This window comes from Dipodomys merriami, unplaced genomic scaffold (genome assembly GCF_024711535.1).
Source record: "Dipodomys merriami isolate MVZ:Mamm:240054 unplaced genomic scaffold, mDipMer1.0.p SCAF_13, whole genome shotgun sequence".
NCBI lineage: Eukaryota > Metazoa > Chordata > Mammalia > Rodentia > Heteromyidae > Dipodomys > Dipodomys merriami.
The window spans coordinates 470,974-487,150 of record NW_027202604.1 but is presented as its reverse complement, the minus strand read 5'-3'; the positions used below and the strand labels follow the sequence as shown (position 1 = coordinate 487,150).

At 40.0% G+C, this 16,177-nt stretch overlaps 1 protein-coding gene across 4 annotated transcripts in view; it reads left to right on the top strand.

The window, feature by feature from the left end:
• Tasor (transcription activation suppressor) overlaps positions 1–16,177 on the top strand; it is a 66,899-nt gene that overhangs the window by 21,987 nt on the left and 28,735 nt on the right. For all 4 annotated transcript variants that reach the window (XM_070018467.1, XM_070018466.1, XM_070018469.1 and 1 more), the window contains exons 8-11: positions 4,925–4,956; positions 5,895–6,000; positions 6,825–6,928; positions 7,154–7,257. In XM_070018467.1, the coding sequence (XP_069874568.1) occupies positions 4,925–4,956; positions 5,895–6,000; positions 6,825–6,928; positions 7,154–7,257 (346 nt within the window). The remainder of the gene's footprint in view (positions 1–4,924; positions 4,957–5,894; positions 6,001–6,824; positions 6,929–7,153; positions 7,258–16,177) is intronic.

Here is a 16,177-nt window from a genome sequence, read left to right as displayed (position 1 = left end):
ATTTTGTTTTGTGTGGTAATAAAGATTGAACTCAGGGCCTAGACAGATGCTCTCCTACTTGAGCCCCTTTTTATGTTGGTTATTTGTGAGGTAGGGTTTGGACTTCATGCCTAGACTAAAATTCTTCTACTTGTGCTTCCCACCAGCTGTTGTACTTCTACTGTAGCTAGGATAAGAGGTGTGAGCTGCCATCTCAGCCATTGATTGAGGTGGAAATTTGACAACTTGTTTTGAGAATTTTAGAACCAAGATCCCCTTTAGACCCCTCCTGGGTCTAAAGACATTTTAAGCTAGTGAAAAAGTAAATTTAGGTAAATTTAGTGATAAAGGTGAAATAGCCAAAGGTCTGAGTTTTTATACATATTAAAAATAGCTTAGGATATCTATTAATTTGGAAATAATTTTTTTTATTGTTATTGTTGGTACTGGGGCTTGAATTTAGGACCTACCTCACTTGGCTTTTTTCCACTCAAGTCTTTCACTACCGCTTGAACCACAACCTCCACTTTGGGGTTTTTACTGGCCAGTTCTTTACTTTGATTCTTGTCTGTAGCTCTACATATTATTTTATTTTATTTTATTTTATTTTTTTGCCGGTCATGGGGCCTCAACTCTGGGTCTGGGCACTGTCCCTCAGCTCTTCAGCTCAAGGCTAGCGCTCTACCACTGGAGCCACAGCACCACTTCCAGCTTTTTCTGTTTATGTGGTGCTGAGGAATCGAACCCAGGGCCTCATGCTTGCAAGGCATGCACTCTACCGCTGAGCTAACTTCCCAGCCAGCTCTACATATTATTATGTCAGTCAAGTTAGATAGACCATCCATCCTGTACCTTGAATGTGTCATATTCTTAGGACCCTGCATTTGTTGTCTCTTCTCTTTGCTAATTAATCTGCACAGCTGTTTTCTTCTATTCCTGCAAGTCACTTCTTAAAGGTGACCAACTGTCTAAGGACCTCTTTTTTTGTTGGTTGTACGGCTTGAACTCAGGGCCTGGGCATTGTTCCTGAGCCTCTTTGTGCTCAAGGCTAGCACTCTACCACTTGAGCCACAGCGCTCATTCCAGTTTTCTGGTGGACAATTAGAGATAAGGCTCTTACAGACTTTCCTGCCTCAGCTGGCTTCAAACTGCAATCCTCAGATCTCAGCCTCCTGAGTAGCTAAGATTACAGGCATGAACCACTGGTGCCTGGCTCATAAGGTGTTTCTTAAAATGTATGTGTGTGTGTATGTGTGTATTTGTGTGTATGTATTAGTGTGTATGTATGCATGCTGGTACTGGGGCTTGAACTCAGGGCTTTTTAGCTGTTTTGCTCAAGGCTGGCGCTCTACCACTTGAGCCACAGCGCCACTTCCGGCTTTTTTCTTTTTGCTTATGTGGTGCTGAGGAATCAAACCCAGGGCCTCATGCATGCAAGGCAAGAGCGCTACCATTGAGCCACTTTCCCAGCCCGCACAGGAGTTTTTTTATTTGTCTTCTACCACCCTGTCTTAGCACTAAACCTGTGGTTTAGTGTCCGCTCTTCTTATGCCCATGAGAATGAGGCATTGTTCCACTTGAATATTCAAAACAGTATTATTTATCTTTTATAGCATTTGTTTGCATGTTTATATTTGTTGTATGGACAAAATATCCTCTCAATTAGATGTATAGGTTAAACATAGCTTTTGTTTTTTGGTTTTTTAAAATTATTTTATTTATTTATTTATTTATTTTTGGGTCCGGTTGTGGGGCCTGAACTCTGGGCCTGGGCGCTGTCCCTTAGCTCTTTAGCTCAAGGCTAGCGCTCTACTACTTGAGCCACAGTGCCACTTCCAGCTGTTTTCTTTTTGCTTATGTGGTGCTGAGGAATGGAACCCAGGGCCTCATGCATGCAAGGCAAGTGCTCTACCACTGAACCACTTTCCCAGCCCTTGCTTTTTCTTTTTTGTGGTACTGGAGTTTTGAACTCAATGGCTAGTACTTGGTAGGCAGTGATTTACCTGCTGAGCTTTATCTCAGCATTTTAGTTTTTTAGTTTTTTTTTTTTCCAGATACTTATTTTTCCTTTTAGATTTTTTTTTCATCACAAAGTGTCTTGGGTTTTTGCCCAGACTGGCTTAGACCACAATCCTCTTCTGTATGCTTCCTGAGTAGTCACAGGTTACTGTCACCCTATTCAGCTTCTTTTGAGAAAGGATCTTGTCAATTTTTTTACTAGACTGGCCTTGAAACAGTATCTGGGGGGGAGGGGGGAGGCTGGGAAGGGAGGTGAAGGGTAAACAAAGGAGGAGGCTGCAATGCTTGGTAAGAAATGTATGCATTATCCTGCCCATGTAATTGTAGCCCCTCTGTACAGTATGTTCTCAAATAAAATAAAATAAAATTAAAAAAAAAAAACAAGAAAAAACAAAAAAAAAACCAGTATCTGGAAGGGCTGGGAAGGTGGCTCAGTGGTAGAGCACTTGCCTTGCATGTATGAGGCCCTGGGTTCGATTCCTCAGCACCACATAAGCAAAAAGAAAAAAAAAAGGAAGTGGCACTGTGCCTCAAGTGTTAGAGCACTCGTCTTGAGCTGAAGAGCTGAGGGACAGCGCCCAGGCCCAGAGTTCAGGCCCCACGACCGGACCAAAAAAAAAAAAAAAAGAAACAGTATCTGGAGTTACAAGTATGAGCCTAAATAACCTGTGTTTGGACAGTCTTAGTGATATAAATATTCTTGTTAAAACGTTTGAAAACTATTCTACTTTGTTCTTAAGATGCTTTGAGGCTGGGCGCTGGTGGTTGAGACCTGTAATCCTAGCTAGTAAGGAAGCTGAGATCTGAGGGTTACGGTTCAAAGTCAGCCCAGGTGGGAAAGTCCACCATACTCTATTTTTTTTTTTTTTTGCCGATTGTGGGGCTTGAACTCGGCTTGACGCTGTCCCTGCGCTCTTCAGCTCAAGGCGAGCACTCTACCGCTTGAGCCACAGCACCACTTCCGGTTGTCTAGTGGTTTATTGGAGATAAGAGTCTCACGGACTTTCCTGCCCAAGCTGGCTTTGAACTGAGATCCTCAGATCTCAGCCTCCTGAATAGCTAGTATTACAGGCGTGAGCCACCAGCAACGGCTCCACCATACTCTTAACCACCAGAAAACTGAAGTGGTGCTATGGCTCAAAGTGGTAAAGTGCTTGCCTTGAGCTGAAGAGCTGAGGAACAGTGTCCAGGCCCACAATTGACCAAAAAAAAATGAATTCATGTATGTATAAATTATTGCTATTTCTTCATTAGAGTGAAAATTGTGTTTTTCAATTTTGAACACAATATTATATAAATATGCCTAAATATATAAACATTTTATATTTACATAAGTTTTGCTATATATATATCTATACATTTTAAGTATATTCCAATATTTATATAGATCTAACTGTATCACCAGGTATATTTGCTGATTTAGAGAGTTTTTAATGGACTAATTTCTGTTAATGGATTTTTTTTTAAGAAAATACCTCCTTTATTTTTTATTTAATTTTTTTTGTGCCAGTATTTGGATTGATCTCAGGGCCTAGTGTTCTCACTCAAGGCTGGTGCTCTACCATTTGAGCTATAGGTTTGCTAGCTTTTTGGTGATCAATTTTAAATAAGTCTCAAGGACTTAAATGCCCAGGCTGGCTTCTGACCTCAATCCTCAGGTCTCATCCTCCTAAGGATAGCTAAGATTACAGGGGTGAGACACTGGTACTGGCATTTTTTTCCCTACCTGCCTTAAGTTTGTATAAATATGGTAATAGGAGGAAAGTCGTGTGTGTGTTAGTGTATTAGTACTGGGGCTTGAACTAAGGACCCAAGTGTTGTCTCTCAGTTTTTTTGCTCAACGCTAGCACTCAGCCATTTGAATCATAGTTCCATTTCCAGGTTTTTGGTGGTAAATTGGAAGTAAACATCTCATGTAAGTACTTATTTTTCTTTATAAATAGTCTTTGGTTTACTTTAATGAGTAATTACAAATGTAATTTGTTCTTTCTGCTTTTATTTCCTTGTGCAATATGCCATAAAAAGTAGCACTTACAGGGCTGGGATGTAGCTCAGTGACAAGTAAGTGCCTAGTAAGTGCAATGTCCTGGGTTCGATCCCCAGTACCAAAAAAGAGGCAAGATAAAATAACCAGCAAAAAACTGGGCTGTAGACATATCCCAAATGATGAGAATGCCAGACAAACAAGAAAGCTGAGCAAGCACAAGGTCCTGAGTTCAAATTCCGGTACAACTAAAAAAACAAATAAGCTCTTAAAGAATCCAAAGCCATTATAATTCATAAAGTCACAAAATAAATGTTTAAGCTGGGTTTCAGTTGCTCATACCTGTAATCCTAGCTACTTAGGAGGCTGAGATTCGAGCATTGTGGTTTATAGCCAGCCCAGGGAGGAAAGTCTGTGAGACTCTTATCTCTAATAAATTACTCAGAAAAAGCAGGAAGTGGCACTGTGGTTCAAGTGTAGAGTGCTAGCCTTGAGCACAAAGAGGCTCAGGGACACAGCCCAGGCCCTGAGTTCAAGCCCCAGGACTGGCAAAAAACAAAAACAAAAATAGCACTTAAGACCTAGCACCATTGGCAATACTCGCTATTCAGGAAGCTGAGATCTGAGGATTGTTGTTTGAAGTGGTCCTGGGCAGGAAAGGCTGTGACTCTTATCTCCAATTAACTACCAAGAAGCTGGAAGTAGAGCTGTGGCTCAAATGGTGAAATGTTAACCATTAGCAAAAATTGCTTAGAGACAGCACTCAGTCTGGGGTTGTAGCTTAATGTAGACCAGTTGCCCTGTGTTCATAAGGCTATGAATTTGATCTCCAGAATTGCAAACAAACAAAAACAAATAACACTTATATTAAGGTCCTGAATGTTAACTTTCATGTTGTTGCCAATCAATAATTTCTTTTTCTTTTTAAAAATTTGTTTGTAGATCTAACAGCTTTAATGCAGATAGAAGCATAGGTAAGAGTTTTCTTTTTTTAGTTTTATAAGTTAAAACAACTTTCAATAGTGAAAGATGAATAAATGTTTTTATTTTTGTAATGAATAAAAATCTGAAAGTATGAAAAAGCAAGTAAGTCCATGATGTAAGATCAACATTTTGTCATCATGCATGCATAAGTTTCTTTTAAAGAAGAGGTACTCTAATTGAAAAAAATGACAAAAGTATTTGAAACACGTAATTTTATTTTTAAAGATAAAAATAGATTACATTGCTCAGACTTCACACTCCACCTGTATTTTTTAATAGTTCAGGTTGTATTCATACTGTTGGAAGCCTCAGCCTCCCTAGTGTTTGAACATTATAAGTATGGGCTACCATGCCTGGCTTACTTGCCTTTTAAAATTATTAAAGTCAAGCCGGGCGCCAGTGGCTCACGCCTGTAATCCTAGCTACTCAGGAGGCTGAGATCTGAGGATCGCGGTTCAAAGCCAGCCTGGGCAGGAAAGATGGTGAAACTCTTATCTCCAATAAACCGCTAGAAAACCGGAAGTGGTGCTGTGGCTCAAGCCATAGAGTGCTCGCCTTGAGCTGAAGAGCACAAGGACAGCGTCCAAGCCCAGAGTTGAAGCCCCACGACAAAAAAAAAAAAAACTTATTAAAGTCAGCAGAGACTTTGTATTTACAAAAGGTAAAAATGAGTTACAAGCAACATTGACATTATCTTAAGATTCTTCATAACAAAAATGAGCAAATAGGTGACATTGTGGGCATAAAGAAAAAGGTACTTGAAGCTAAAATCTCAATATTTGGATTTTTCCAAAATGGAAAGTTACCTCTGTATTTTTCAACTTAAACCTTGTTTCTAGGTACTTTCTAGTAAATATGTATTTCTCATTTCTAGTAATTTACATACTTCTCTGGCTCAAACAATGATCTCCTTATTCTTTTTGTTTAGATAAATGTAACTACACTTTATGGAAAGGACAGCTTTTAAATAAAGGAAAGCTTCTGTGCTATATATCTTTGAGGTCATCCACTCGGGCATTTTTGCCCATTAAGCTGTAAGTATGGAGCATTAAATAGCAATTCACTAATGCAGTTCTCTCAGTTTCTTTAGCTTTTTATATTTTTTTCACATTTACGATTTACTTTGTTCCCTAGGAAATGAGTATGAGTAGCTAGGATTACAGGTATGAGCTACCAGTGCCCAGCTGAAAGATAATTTTTGAAAGTTTTATCCTGATTATATAGATTATTTTTCACTTGATGTTTTATATCTAGTAGACATACAAGTTAACTAGTTTTGTTTAAAAGAGCTTTGATATGTTTAGGTAAGTTAGATTGTACAGACAATTTTCAGTTCTATAGGTCTAAAATAGAATAGAAAGGTTTAAAATGATCTTTTGTTAACACCACAGTAAAGGTAAGGCCATAGTGAAAGTTTAACAGTTTGTTATTGAGGGCTGAGGATTTAGCACAGTGGTAGAATGAAGATTCTGGGTTTGATTCTCTAGCACTTCAAATAAGAAATGAAAGCTTATACTTTAATTATTTTAAATAAAAATCATAACTTTTATTGTTTGTGGGTAGTAAAATTGACATAGGATTAACTTCTGGCTTAAGGGGATGGAAGGTGGGCAGTGTTGCTACAAATCTATTTACCTATATATAGGTATCTGAACATTCTATATCAAGTACTCTTTACAATAAAGCAAGTAAGTTATTAATGAATATACTCTTCTATTTTCTACCAAGTGTATATATTTGTCTGATGAAGGGGAGAAGAAAGTGGGGGAGAGAGGGAGGGAAGGAAGAAGAGGGAGAGGCATAACATTATTAGAATTTACAGTTCAGGCATGGCAACATGTTATTTATTTTCTTTCAGTCCTGAGAAGTTAGATGTTGAAACAGTTATGAGTATTGATCATCTGAAGCAGAAAATTCCTCCAGCATTGTTTTATAAGGAAACCTACTTAGGTCCCAATGAAGGTAATTTAATGTTTTAAAATTTTTTATTGGGTGGGGGAGGGGAGAGGGGAGAGATGGGAAGGGATGGGAAGGGGAAACAAAGGAGGAGGCAACAATGCTTGATAAGAAATGTACTCATTATGTTGCCCATGTAATTGAAACCCCTCTGTACGGTATTTTCACAATAAAAAAAATTATCAGAAGAACTTGATTTGGATATTTACCATGTTATTTTTTTCTTACCAGTTTTGAAGAATGGGATGTACTGTAGCCTTTATGAAGTCGTAGAAAAGCCAAGAATTGGAAATAACTTGGAAAGTTTACTGCAAAAACTGGAGAAAGAAAAACTTGTGAGTGATAGCTGTTTGAATATTCTTTTCTCCTTCTCAAAATTATCTGTGATCATATTGAAACTGGGTTTTTAGACCTCAGGCCCAAAGTCCAGAAGTCCCAGGTTTGGTCTGGCCATTTGCCTCCATATGCCAAAGAAAACTGGCAAAGGACAAAGATAGGAGGTTTATTATATTTTGCAGCCATGGGAAGATTACACTTCCATACACCTTTTGTCTCTTCAGACATAGAGAGACATTGGCTTCACTTTAAATAGGGTGATGGGAAAAAGGTATTCACGTAGGTAAAAAGTCCCAAGTCACAGGTATTGCCTTGTTGACCATTATTAGCTCAGTCTTCATCCCTAGAGGAATTCCAGAAAAGTTACTGCTTTATCACTGGAACAAGATGGGCTCCTGAGGATTTTAACTGTGTCCATTAATATTATGCAAAGAAGACACTACTTGTTTGAGGGGCAGTTTCCATTCCACACAGATGATATCAGAATCTGCTTTTCTGCTGCAAACTGGTGATTACAGAGGAACTGCACCAGATGAAAGGGCATAGATTCAGAGTTGAGGAACTTTTAGTTAGAAAGGGCATAGATTCAGAGTTGAGGAACTTTTAGTTAATTGACAGGACCCACCCAACAAAAGCAACTTTTTTTTCCTTTTCCTTTTTCTTTTTTTTATTTGGTGCTAGTCTTGGGGCTTAAAATCCAGATCTTGGTGTTGTTTTTGAGGGTTTTTAAAATTTCATTTATTATTTTTTTCTTGTTCAAGGCTAGCCATGTCTTTTTTCTCTTCTTTGCTCGAGGTACTTGAGCCACAGCTTCTTTTCCAGCATTTTGATTTTTTGGTTGTTAGAGATAAAAAGTCTCACAGACTTTCCTGCCTGGGCAGACTTTGAACTGCAATTCTCATATTTCAACCTCTTGGATAGCTAGGATTATAAGTGTAAGTCATCAGCCCCCAGAACTGGCAGCGAATGCATCTTTTAAAGTTGCCTTTTACAATGTGAATATTTAAAATTTTTTTTGTCTCTGAAAGTACCACAGGTCTCTACCACCTGTTCTAATTTAGTTAATATTATTTTTATAGCTATCACTCTTTTGGCCATTACACTAGACCTTCTGTAGATGAATATTTCTTATGAAGTATCTTTATCTTACTTTACAGTTATGAATGTGATCATCAATATTTGTTGAGTGTTGTTTTTTGGAGACAGTACCAAAAAATCAGAGCCTGATTCTTACGCAAAGGTGTGTGTGTGTGTGTGTGTGTGTGTGTGTGTGTGTGTGTGTGTGTGTGTGTGTGTGTGTGTGTGTGTGTGTGTGTGTGTGTGTGTGTGTGTGTGTGTGTGTGTGTGTGTGTGTGTGTGTGTGTGTGTGTGTGTGTGTGTGTGTCTTGTCTGTGTGTGTGTGTGTCTTGTCTGTGTGTGTGTGTGTGCGTTGTGTGTATATATGTGTTCGTGTATATGTGTGTGTTGTTTAGTAAAGAGTAAGTTAAAAAAAACTGTTTCTTTGATTTTATGAAGTGATGAATAAAGTTATGTAGATGTAAGATCCAAAAACAAGAAACTTGATACTGCAGAGAGAATAAAGGTAGTATGGAGCTTTGTTGTGTAGCATCATTCAGGAGCTATCCTAGTGTTTGGATTTGGCCTTGAGGGCAGTGAGTTTTAAGAGAGTGGGATGAGTGCTTGGATGTATGTGAAATTCCAGATTTGTTTTGAAAGTTTATCTTGGTTATTTAGAGTATAAATTGAAGGAAGATGGTAGGTTGGATGAGAAAAGAAAGAATGAGAAAAGATGTATGAAAGGGATGTTTATTGGTAGTATCCAGTTTAATAGGTAAGGAGTAAATCTAGTTTGGGTCAAACATGAGATTATGATATGTTGGGGAATGAATGGTGAACGAATATGTGATGCGAATTATGAGTGGCTTAGCTGAAGAAGAGGAGGTGATGGTTACAAGGTTTATTTTCTTTTTGCATGAATATTTCAGTAGAATTGCAGTGTGCCATTTAGAACAAATTCAAGATGTATTGGCTGTATAGTTAAAATTTTTTATTGTTACTATAAAGGTGATGTGAATATACAGAGGGGTTACAGTTACATAAGTTAGATAAAGAGTACATTTCTTTTTGGACAGTGCCACCCTTTCCCTTGGTCTCTCCCAGTTTTTTCCTCTCATCCCCACCCATAAGTTATAAAATTCATTTTCAACGTAGTGTCCAGGAAGGTTTTCAGCTTCTAAGGTACTGTTATTCCTCAGTTTATTGAGCCTCAGTTTTTAATTCTTGTGACTGAGGGTGTCAAAAACATAAATGGTTTTGCTTTGTAGCCGGGCACCAGTGGCTCATGCCTGTAATCCTAGCTACTCAGGAGGCTGAGATCTGAGGATCACTGTTCAAAGCCAGCCTGGGCAGGAAAGTCTGTGAGACTCTTATCTCCAATAAACCACTAGAAAACCAGAAGTGGCTCAAGCCATAGAGCGCTCACCTTGAGCTGAAGAGCACAGGGTCAGCACCCAAGCCCAGAATTTCAAGCCCCACGACCGACCAAAAAAAAAAAAAATGGATGTGCTTTGTAACTTTTTACAATGTCAGAATATTTTGAATGACAGGAAATTCACAAAGCTAAAGCAATTTCATTGACATTTATTTCCCAAGTCTTATAGAGGTGACTGGATAGCCCAAGCTGTTGACAACGCAGGGTTTTTTGGGTATTCTAAAATTGCAATCTTAATTACTAATATCAACTCCCAGCTCACACAGTACACAATAAGATAGAGGCTGGCTAGGAAAGCGTTGCAGTGGCTGCACGGATCCAAGGAGCCTAGTCTTAGGCTAGAGCAGAGGGTGGATATAGTTGCAAAGAGAATCTTTGTTAGTGGTCAAATAAGATATGAAAGATGCTGTCCAGAGCTATGCAGGCCTAATAGCGTTACAGTGCAGAGTCCCTAAACTACGATGCTGACTGAAGTACAGAGCTGATTTTTAGGCAGAGTGGTGTCCACATGAGGAGATGATTCTCTCTCTGGTTTACTGGATCCACATAATCAGCAATTGTGTCACATCAAGCAGGGTATTGATTGAGCTGAACTGAAGTCTCAGATAGTTGGATGTTTGTCACCTGTTGACCCTTAATGCATACACAGGATGGGCTGATGTCCAGTTAGTGTGTGCCCCCTGTTCCAATGCTAGGTGTGTCACGTTTTATTTGCTTAATATTTGTGGTACTGGGTCTGGTGTTGCTGATACATGTTTTGCCAACAGTGGTATATTGGCAAAAATAAATTACCAGTTTGTGCTCATGGTGTGCTTAAAGATTGTGTTTATTTTATTTTTTTGGGTCCATTTGTGGGGCCTGAACTCTGGTCCTGGGCGTTGTCCCTCAGCTCTTCAGCTCAAGGCTACGTCTCTACCACTTGAGACACAGCGCCACTCCTGGCTTTTTTCTTATGTGGTGCTGAGGAATGGAACCCAGGGCCTCAGGCATGCAAGGCAAGCGCTCTACAACTGAGCCACCTTCCCAGCCCCTAAAGATTGCGTTTATTAGCTTGCAAAGTAATGCAATGCAAAGTCATTCTGTTTTAAGACTTACACTCAAGATGGAGTAGCTATACAGACTGGGGTGGGTCAAAGGTAAGGCACATCCTAAAAGCTGCTGTTACATTTATAACCCAGAGCAAACCCAGGCTGTTCTCTTCAGTGATCAAGTGGAGATTGATATTTGTGATTTTTACTTAGAACCTACAATTTCATTTGAATTGGCTACGTAGATTCCATTGTATGCACATAGATATGAACTTGTTCCATCCCTAGACTTGGAGTAGTCTGATTATATACAAAATTTTATGGAGAGGTTAATTTGGTTGTGTGTGTTTCTATGCGTATGTGCGTGCGTGCATGTGCGTGCGTGTCTGTGTGTGTCTGTGTGTCTGTGTGTGTGTCTGTGTGTGTGTGTGTGTTGGTCCTGGGCACTGTCCCAGCACTTTCCCTGAACTGTTTTTGCTCAAGGCTAGCGCTCTACCACTTGAGCCAGAGCTCCACTTCCAGCTTTTTTGGTACTTAATTAGAGATGAGTCTCATGGACTTGCTGCCCAGCCTGACTTTGAATTGTGGTCCTCAGCTCTCAGCCTCCTGAGCTAGGATTACAGGCATGAACCACCAGAGCCAGGTTGTGGTTAACGATTTTTAACCAAGAACCCCTTATATTTTATGTATTTATTTTGGTGCCACAGGGCTTAGACTTTGTCCCTGAGCTTCATTTTTTTCTTTTTTTTTTTTTTGGTCAGTCGTGGCTTGAACTCTGGGCCTGCCCACTGTCCCTCAGCTCTTCAGCTCTAGGAGAGCGCTCTACCACTTGAGCTACGATGCCACTTCCAGTTTTCTGGTGGTTTATTGGAGATAAGAGTCTCACAGACTTTCCTGCCCAGGCTGGCTTTGAACTGCGATCCTCAGATCTCAAAGCCTCCTGAGTAGCTAGGATTATAGGCATGAGCCACCAGCACTAGGCTACTTCATTCTTTCTAATGCACTTTTATATTTGTATTAGGTTTCTGTTTTCCTAGAAAGCCTGGCTATAAGATATGCATTCCCCCTTGTTGTTCAGTTTAGTTCCTGAGTTTAAATAGTGAACATTTAGTATTTATATATAAATTCACCCAGCCATTTATTTGAGACGGCTTTTACTAAATAGCCTAGGCTTACTTAGAACTCAGAATCTTCCTGCCGCAGCTTCACATGTGCTGAGATTACAGATGCATCTACCACCATTCTTATGTAGAAAGTAGAAGTTTAGTTAGTGAGATATAGTAGGTTTGGATATGGAGAGATACTGAATTATCCACATCTGTTTAGTTCTTGTGTCTCAGAGAGTATTACGAGTTTGTACAATGCTTGGCACCAGTGGCTCACTCCTGTAATCCCAGCTAGTCATGAGACTGAGATCTGAGGAGCATGGTTTGAAGCCAGCCTAGGCAGGAAAGTTATGAGACTCTTATCTCTAATTACACACCAGTGAAGTCAGAAGTGGAGCTGTGGTTCAAATGAAGCTGTGGCACAACTGGTAGAGCACTAGCCTTGAGCAAAAAAAGCCCAGGCTTTGAGTTTAGGCCCTAGAACTTGCATGTGCATGTGCGCGTTCTCCAAAGAAACAGAATTGGTGACATGTCCCAAGTAAGGTAAATATTTGGGGTCAGGGGAGAAGGGAGAGGACTGATCATATAGAGATTACTCTTATTTTGAAGACTTGAGAACCAGGATATCCTTTTTGGTACACTTTTTTTTTTTGTCGGTCATGGTGCTTGAACTCTGGCCTGAGCGCTGTCCCTCAGCTCTTCAGCTCAAGGCGAGCGCTCTACCACTTGAGCTACAGCGCCACTTCCGGTTTTCTGGTGGTTTTATTGGAGATAGGAGTCTCATGGTCTCTCCTGCCCGGGCTGGCTTTGAACCGCGATCCTCAGATCTCAGCCTCCTGAGTAGCTAGGATTACAGGCGTGAGCCACCAGGGACCGGACCGGCGGGCCACCAGCGCCTGGCTTGGTACACTTCTTCTCTGAAGGCTTGTAAATAAAGATAAGTCACAACTGAGTTTCAGTTAGAGTCAAAAGTCAGTAAAGAACTGATTTCTCAGCTTAAAGATAAGCAGAAGGAGATGATACCTCTTTTCTTTCTTTTCTTTTTTTTTGTCAGTCGTGGGGCTAGAACTCTGGGCCTGGGCATTGTACCTCAGCTCTTCAGCTCAAGGAGAGTACTCTACCACCTGGGCCATAGCACCACTTCCGGCTTTTTCTGTTTATGCTTCAGCTCAAGGCTAGTGTTCTATCACTTGAGCCACAGTACCACTTCTGGCTTTTTTTCTGTTTATGTGGTGCTAAGGAATCAAACCCATGGCCCCCATGCATGTGAGGCAAGCACTCTACCACTGAGACTAAATCTCTTGATTTAAATGTTCAACTCATGCTCACAGAAACACTCAGAATAATGTTGACCAAACATAGCCCAGTCAATCTGATATATGTAAATAATTATCAACACCTAGTATCTCCCCCCCATCCCTCCCCACCTGCTGGTCCTGGGGTTTGAACTCTGGGCCTGGGCACTATCCTTTTTTTTTTTTTTTTTTGGTGGGCGGGGTCGGGTCGTGGGGCCTGAACTCTGGGCCTGGGGGCTGTCCCTAAGCTCTTCAGCTTAAGGCTACTGGGTACTATCCTTGAGCCTCTTTGTGCCCAAGGCTAGAACTCTAGTACTTGAGCCACAGCATCATTTCTGGCTTTTTCTGAGTAGTTTATTGGAGATAAGAGTGTCATGGACTTTTCTACTTGGGCTGGCTTTGAACCATGATTCTCAGATTTTAGCCTCTGGAATAGCTAGGATTACAGGTATGATTCACCCTGCCTGGCTAATACATGGTATTTATAAGTGATTATTTGTGTTTTTTATTAAGTAGCTCTTCACCTCCTTACCCCCCTTTTAATTAAAAGTGTGGTGAGTTTGGCCTACACATTAAGCAATTTTATATCTGTGATAAGTGGGATGGAACTGACATTTTTCTTTTTCATATGGTCCTTGTCTAATTTTTATTATTTTTATTATTTATTTGTTTATTTTTGTCAGTGATGGGGCTTGAACTCTGGGCCTGGGCACTGTCCCTCAGCGCTTCAGCTCAAGGTGTGTGTTCTACCACTTGAACCTCAGTGCCACTTCTGGTTTTCTGGTGGTTTATTGGAGATAAAGAGTCTCATGGACTTTCCTGCGCAGGATGGCTTTGAACTGTGATCCTCAGATCTCAGCTTCCTGAGTAGCTAGGATTACAGATGTGAGCCACCAGTGCCTGGCTAATTTTTATTTATTTTTTAATCTCTAGCTAGTATAATCTAAGTTAAGTACTAATGCTTCTTTTTTGGGGGGGGGTGGTCTGGTCTTGGGGCCTGAACTCTGGGCCTGGGCATTCTTCAGCTCAAGACTTGCGCTCTACTACTTGAGCCACAGTGCCACTTCTGGCTTTTTTCTTTTTGCTCATGTGGTGCTGAAGAATCAAACCCAGGGCCTCATGCATGCAAAGCAAGCACTCTACCACTGAGCCACCTTCCCAGCCCCCCCTTGTTTCTTTTTTTTTTTTATTTAAACCCCTGTTTTGTATTACTAGGGTTTGAATCGAAGATCTGTCACTTGCTAAGCAGATACTTTATCACTTGAGCCACATCCTCATACCTTTTTTGCTTTTTAGCTACTTTACAGATTAGGATCTTACTGAGGTTGATCTCACACTGCAGTTCTCCTATCTGTGGCTTTCTGAATAACTTTTAATCACAGGTGTGCCACTATCCTTGGGTATTGTTTCTTCTTTTTGCAGTGGATGGGTGCTCTTCCTTTTTATAATGGTATTGCATTTGCATATGACCTATAGCCATATACTTGTAAATCATCTGAACATAATATATAATGTCTAATACAGAGTAAATGCTATGTAATTGTTGTTACATTGGCTTGGAAATAAAGACAAGAAAGAAAATTAACATGTTTATTATAAACACAGCCATCATGACATGACAAAGTATATAAGACACAAGTGAGCCGGGCCCTGGTGGCTCACGCCTGTAATCCTAGCTACTCAGGAGGCTGAGATCTGAGGATCTCTACTCAGGAGGCTGAGATCTGAGGATCTCGTTTCAAAGCCAGCCTGGGCAAGAGAGACTGTGAGATTCCTATCTCCAATAAACCACCAGAAAACCAGAAGTGGCTCTGTAGCTCAAGTGGTAGAGCGCTCGCCTTGAGCTGAAGAGCTGAGGGACAGCGCCCAAGCCCAGAGTTCAAGCCCCACAACCGACCAAAATAAAAAAAAAAGACACAAATGAGACTTAAGTGTACAACAACCAAATATTGAAGCTTGGAAGGGGAATAAGGGTCTGTAATAGTGGGATGCTACATCTGGGTATGCCTACATAGAACTTCACATAGATTGAGTATAATCCTTGTATCTTCATTAGCCATTAGCTATCCTGTACTTTTTTGAAGTTTATTTTGTTAATTTCTGACTTAATAAGAAAAAATGAATACTGTTTCAAGTATTACTTAATTTTCATCTCATGTGCTTTGAGTTCTAAGTATAGTTTTCATTCTAAGTATAGTTTTCATTATTACTTATACTTTTATCAATGATACATAGAGGTCTCCTTTAATTTCCAGAGAAATAATATGGGGATATTTTTGCTTTTCTTTTTTTGTTTGTTTGTTGTTTTGGTTGGTCATGGGGCTTGAACTTAGGGCCTGGATGCTGTCCCTGGGCTTTTTCACTCCAGACTAGTGCTCTACCACGTGAGCCACAATTTCCTGCTGGCTAATTGGCAATATCAGTCTCATGGACTTTTGTGTCTGGGCTGGTTTTGAAACACAATCTTCAGATCTCAGCCTCCTGAGTAGCTAGGACTAGAGGAGTGAGCCACTGACCCCTGGCTATTTTTTATTTTTATTTTTAATTTGATTGAAGTGTAATCTGCACAGATGTTAATTATTTGGAAGTTGTTGAGACTTGATATAACGTCTGAGTGGTCAGTTTTTGTGTATATTTTTGCTGTTTTGAGGGAAATACTCTGTTGGGTGCTGGATACATGAATTCGGTTTAGCTTTGTTTTTTTCCTTGCACAGTGTATCCTAGTACCTGTTTTTGTTAAGAAGTCTGTCCTTGGCGTATGTATTTTCTTTTGTAGGTTATCCTTTTTCTTGCTTCTTTATTTTTGATTTTTTCTTTTAGTTTATTACAATAACTAGATGTAGATTTATTATTTATCCAGTATGATGTAGGTTCTTCTATGTTTGTTAATTTATTTCTTGGATAATATTAACTTTTATCTCTGATTATACTTTTTTTTTTTTTTTTGGGTCCGGTCATGGGCCCTAAACTCTGGGCCTGGACGTTGTTCCTCAGCTCTT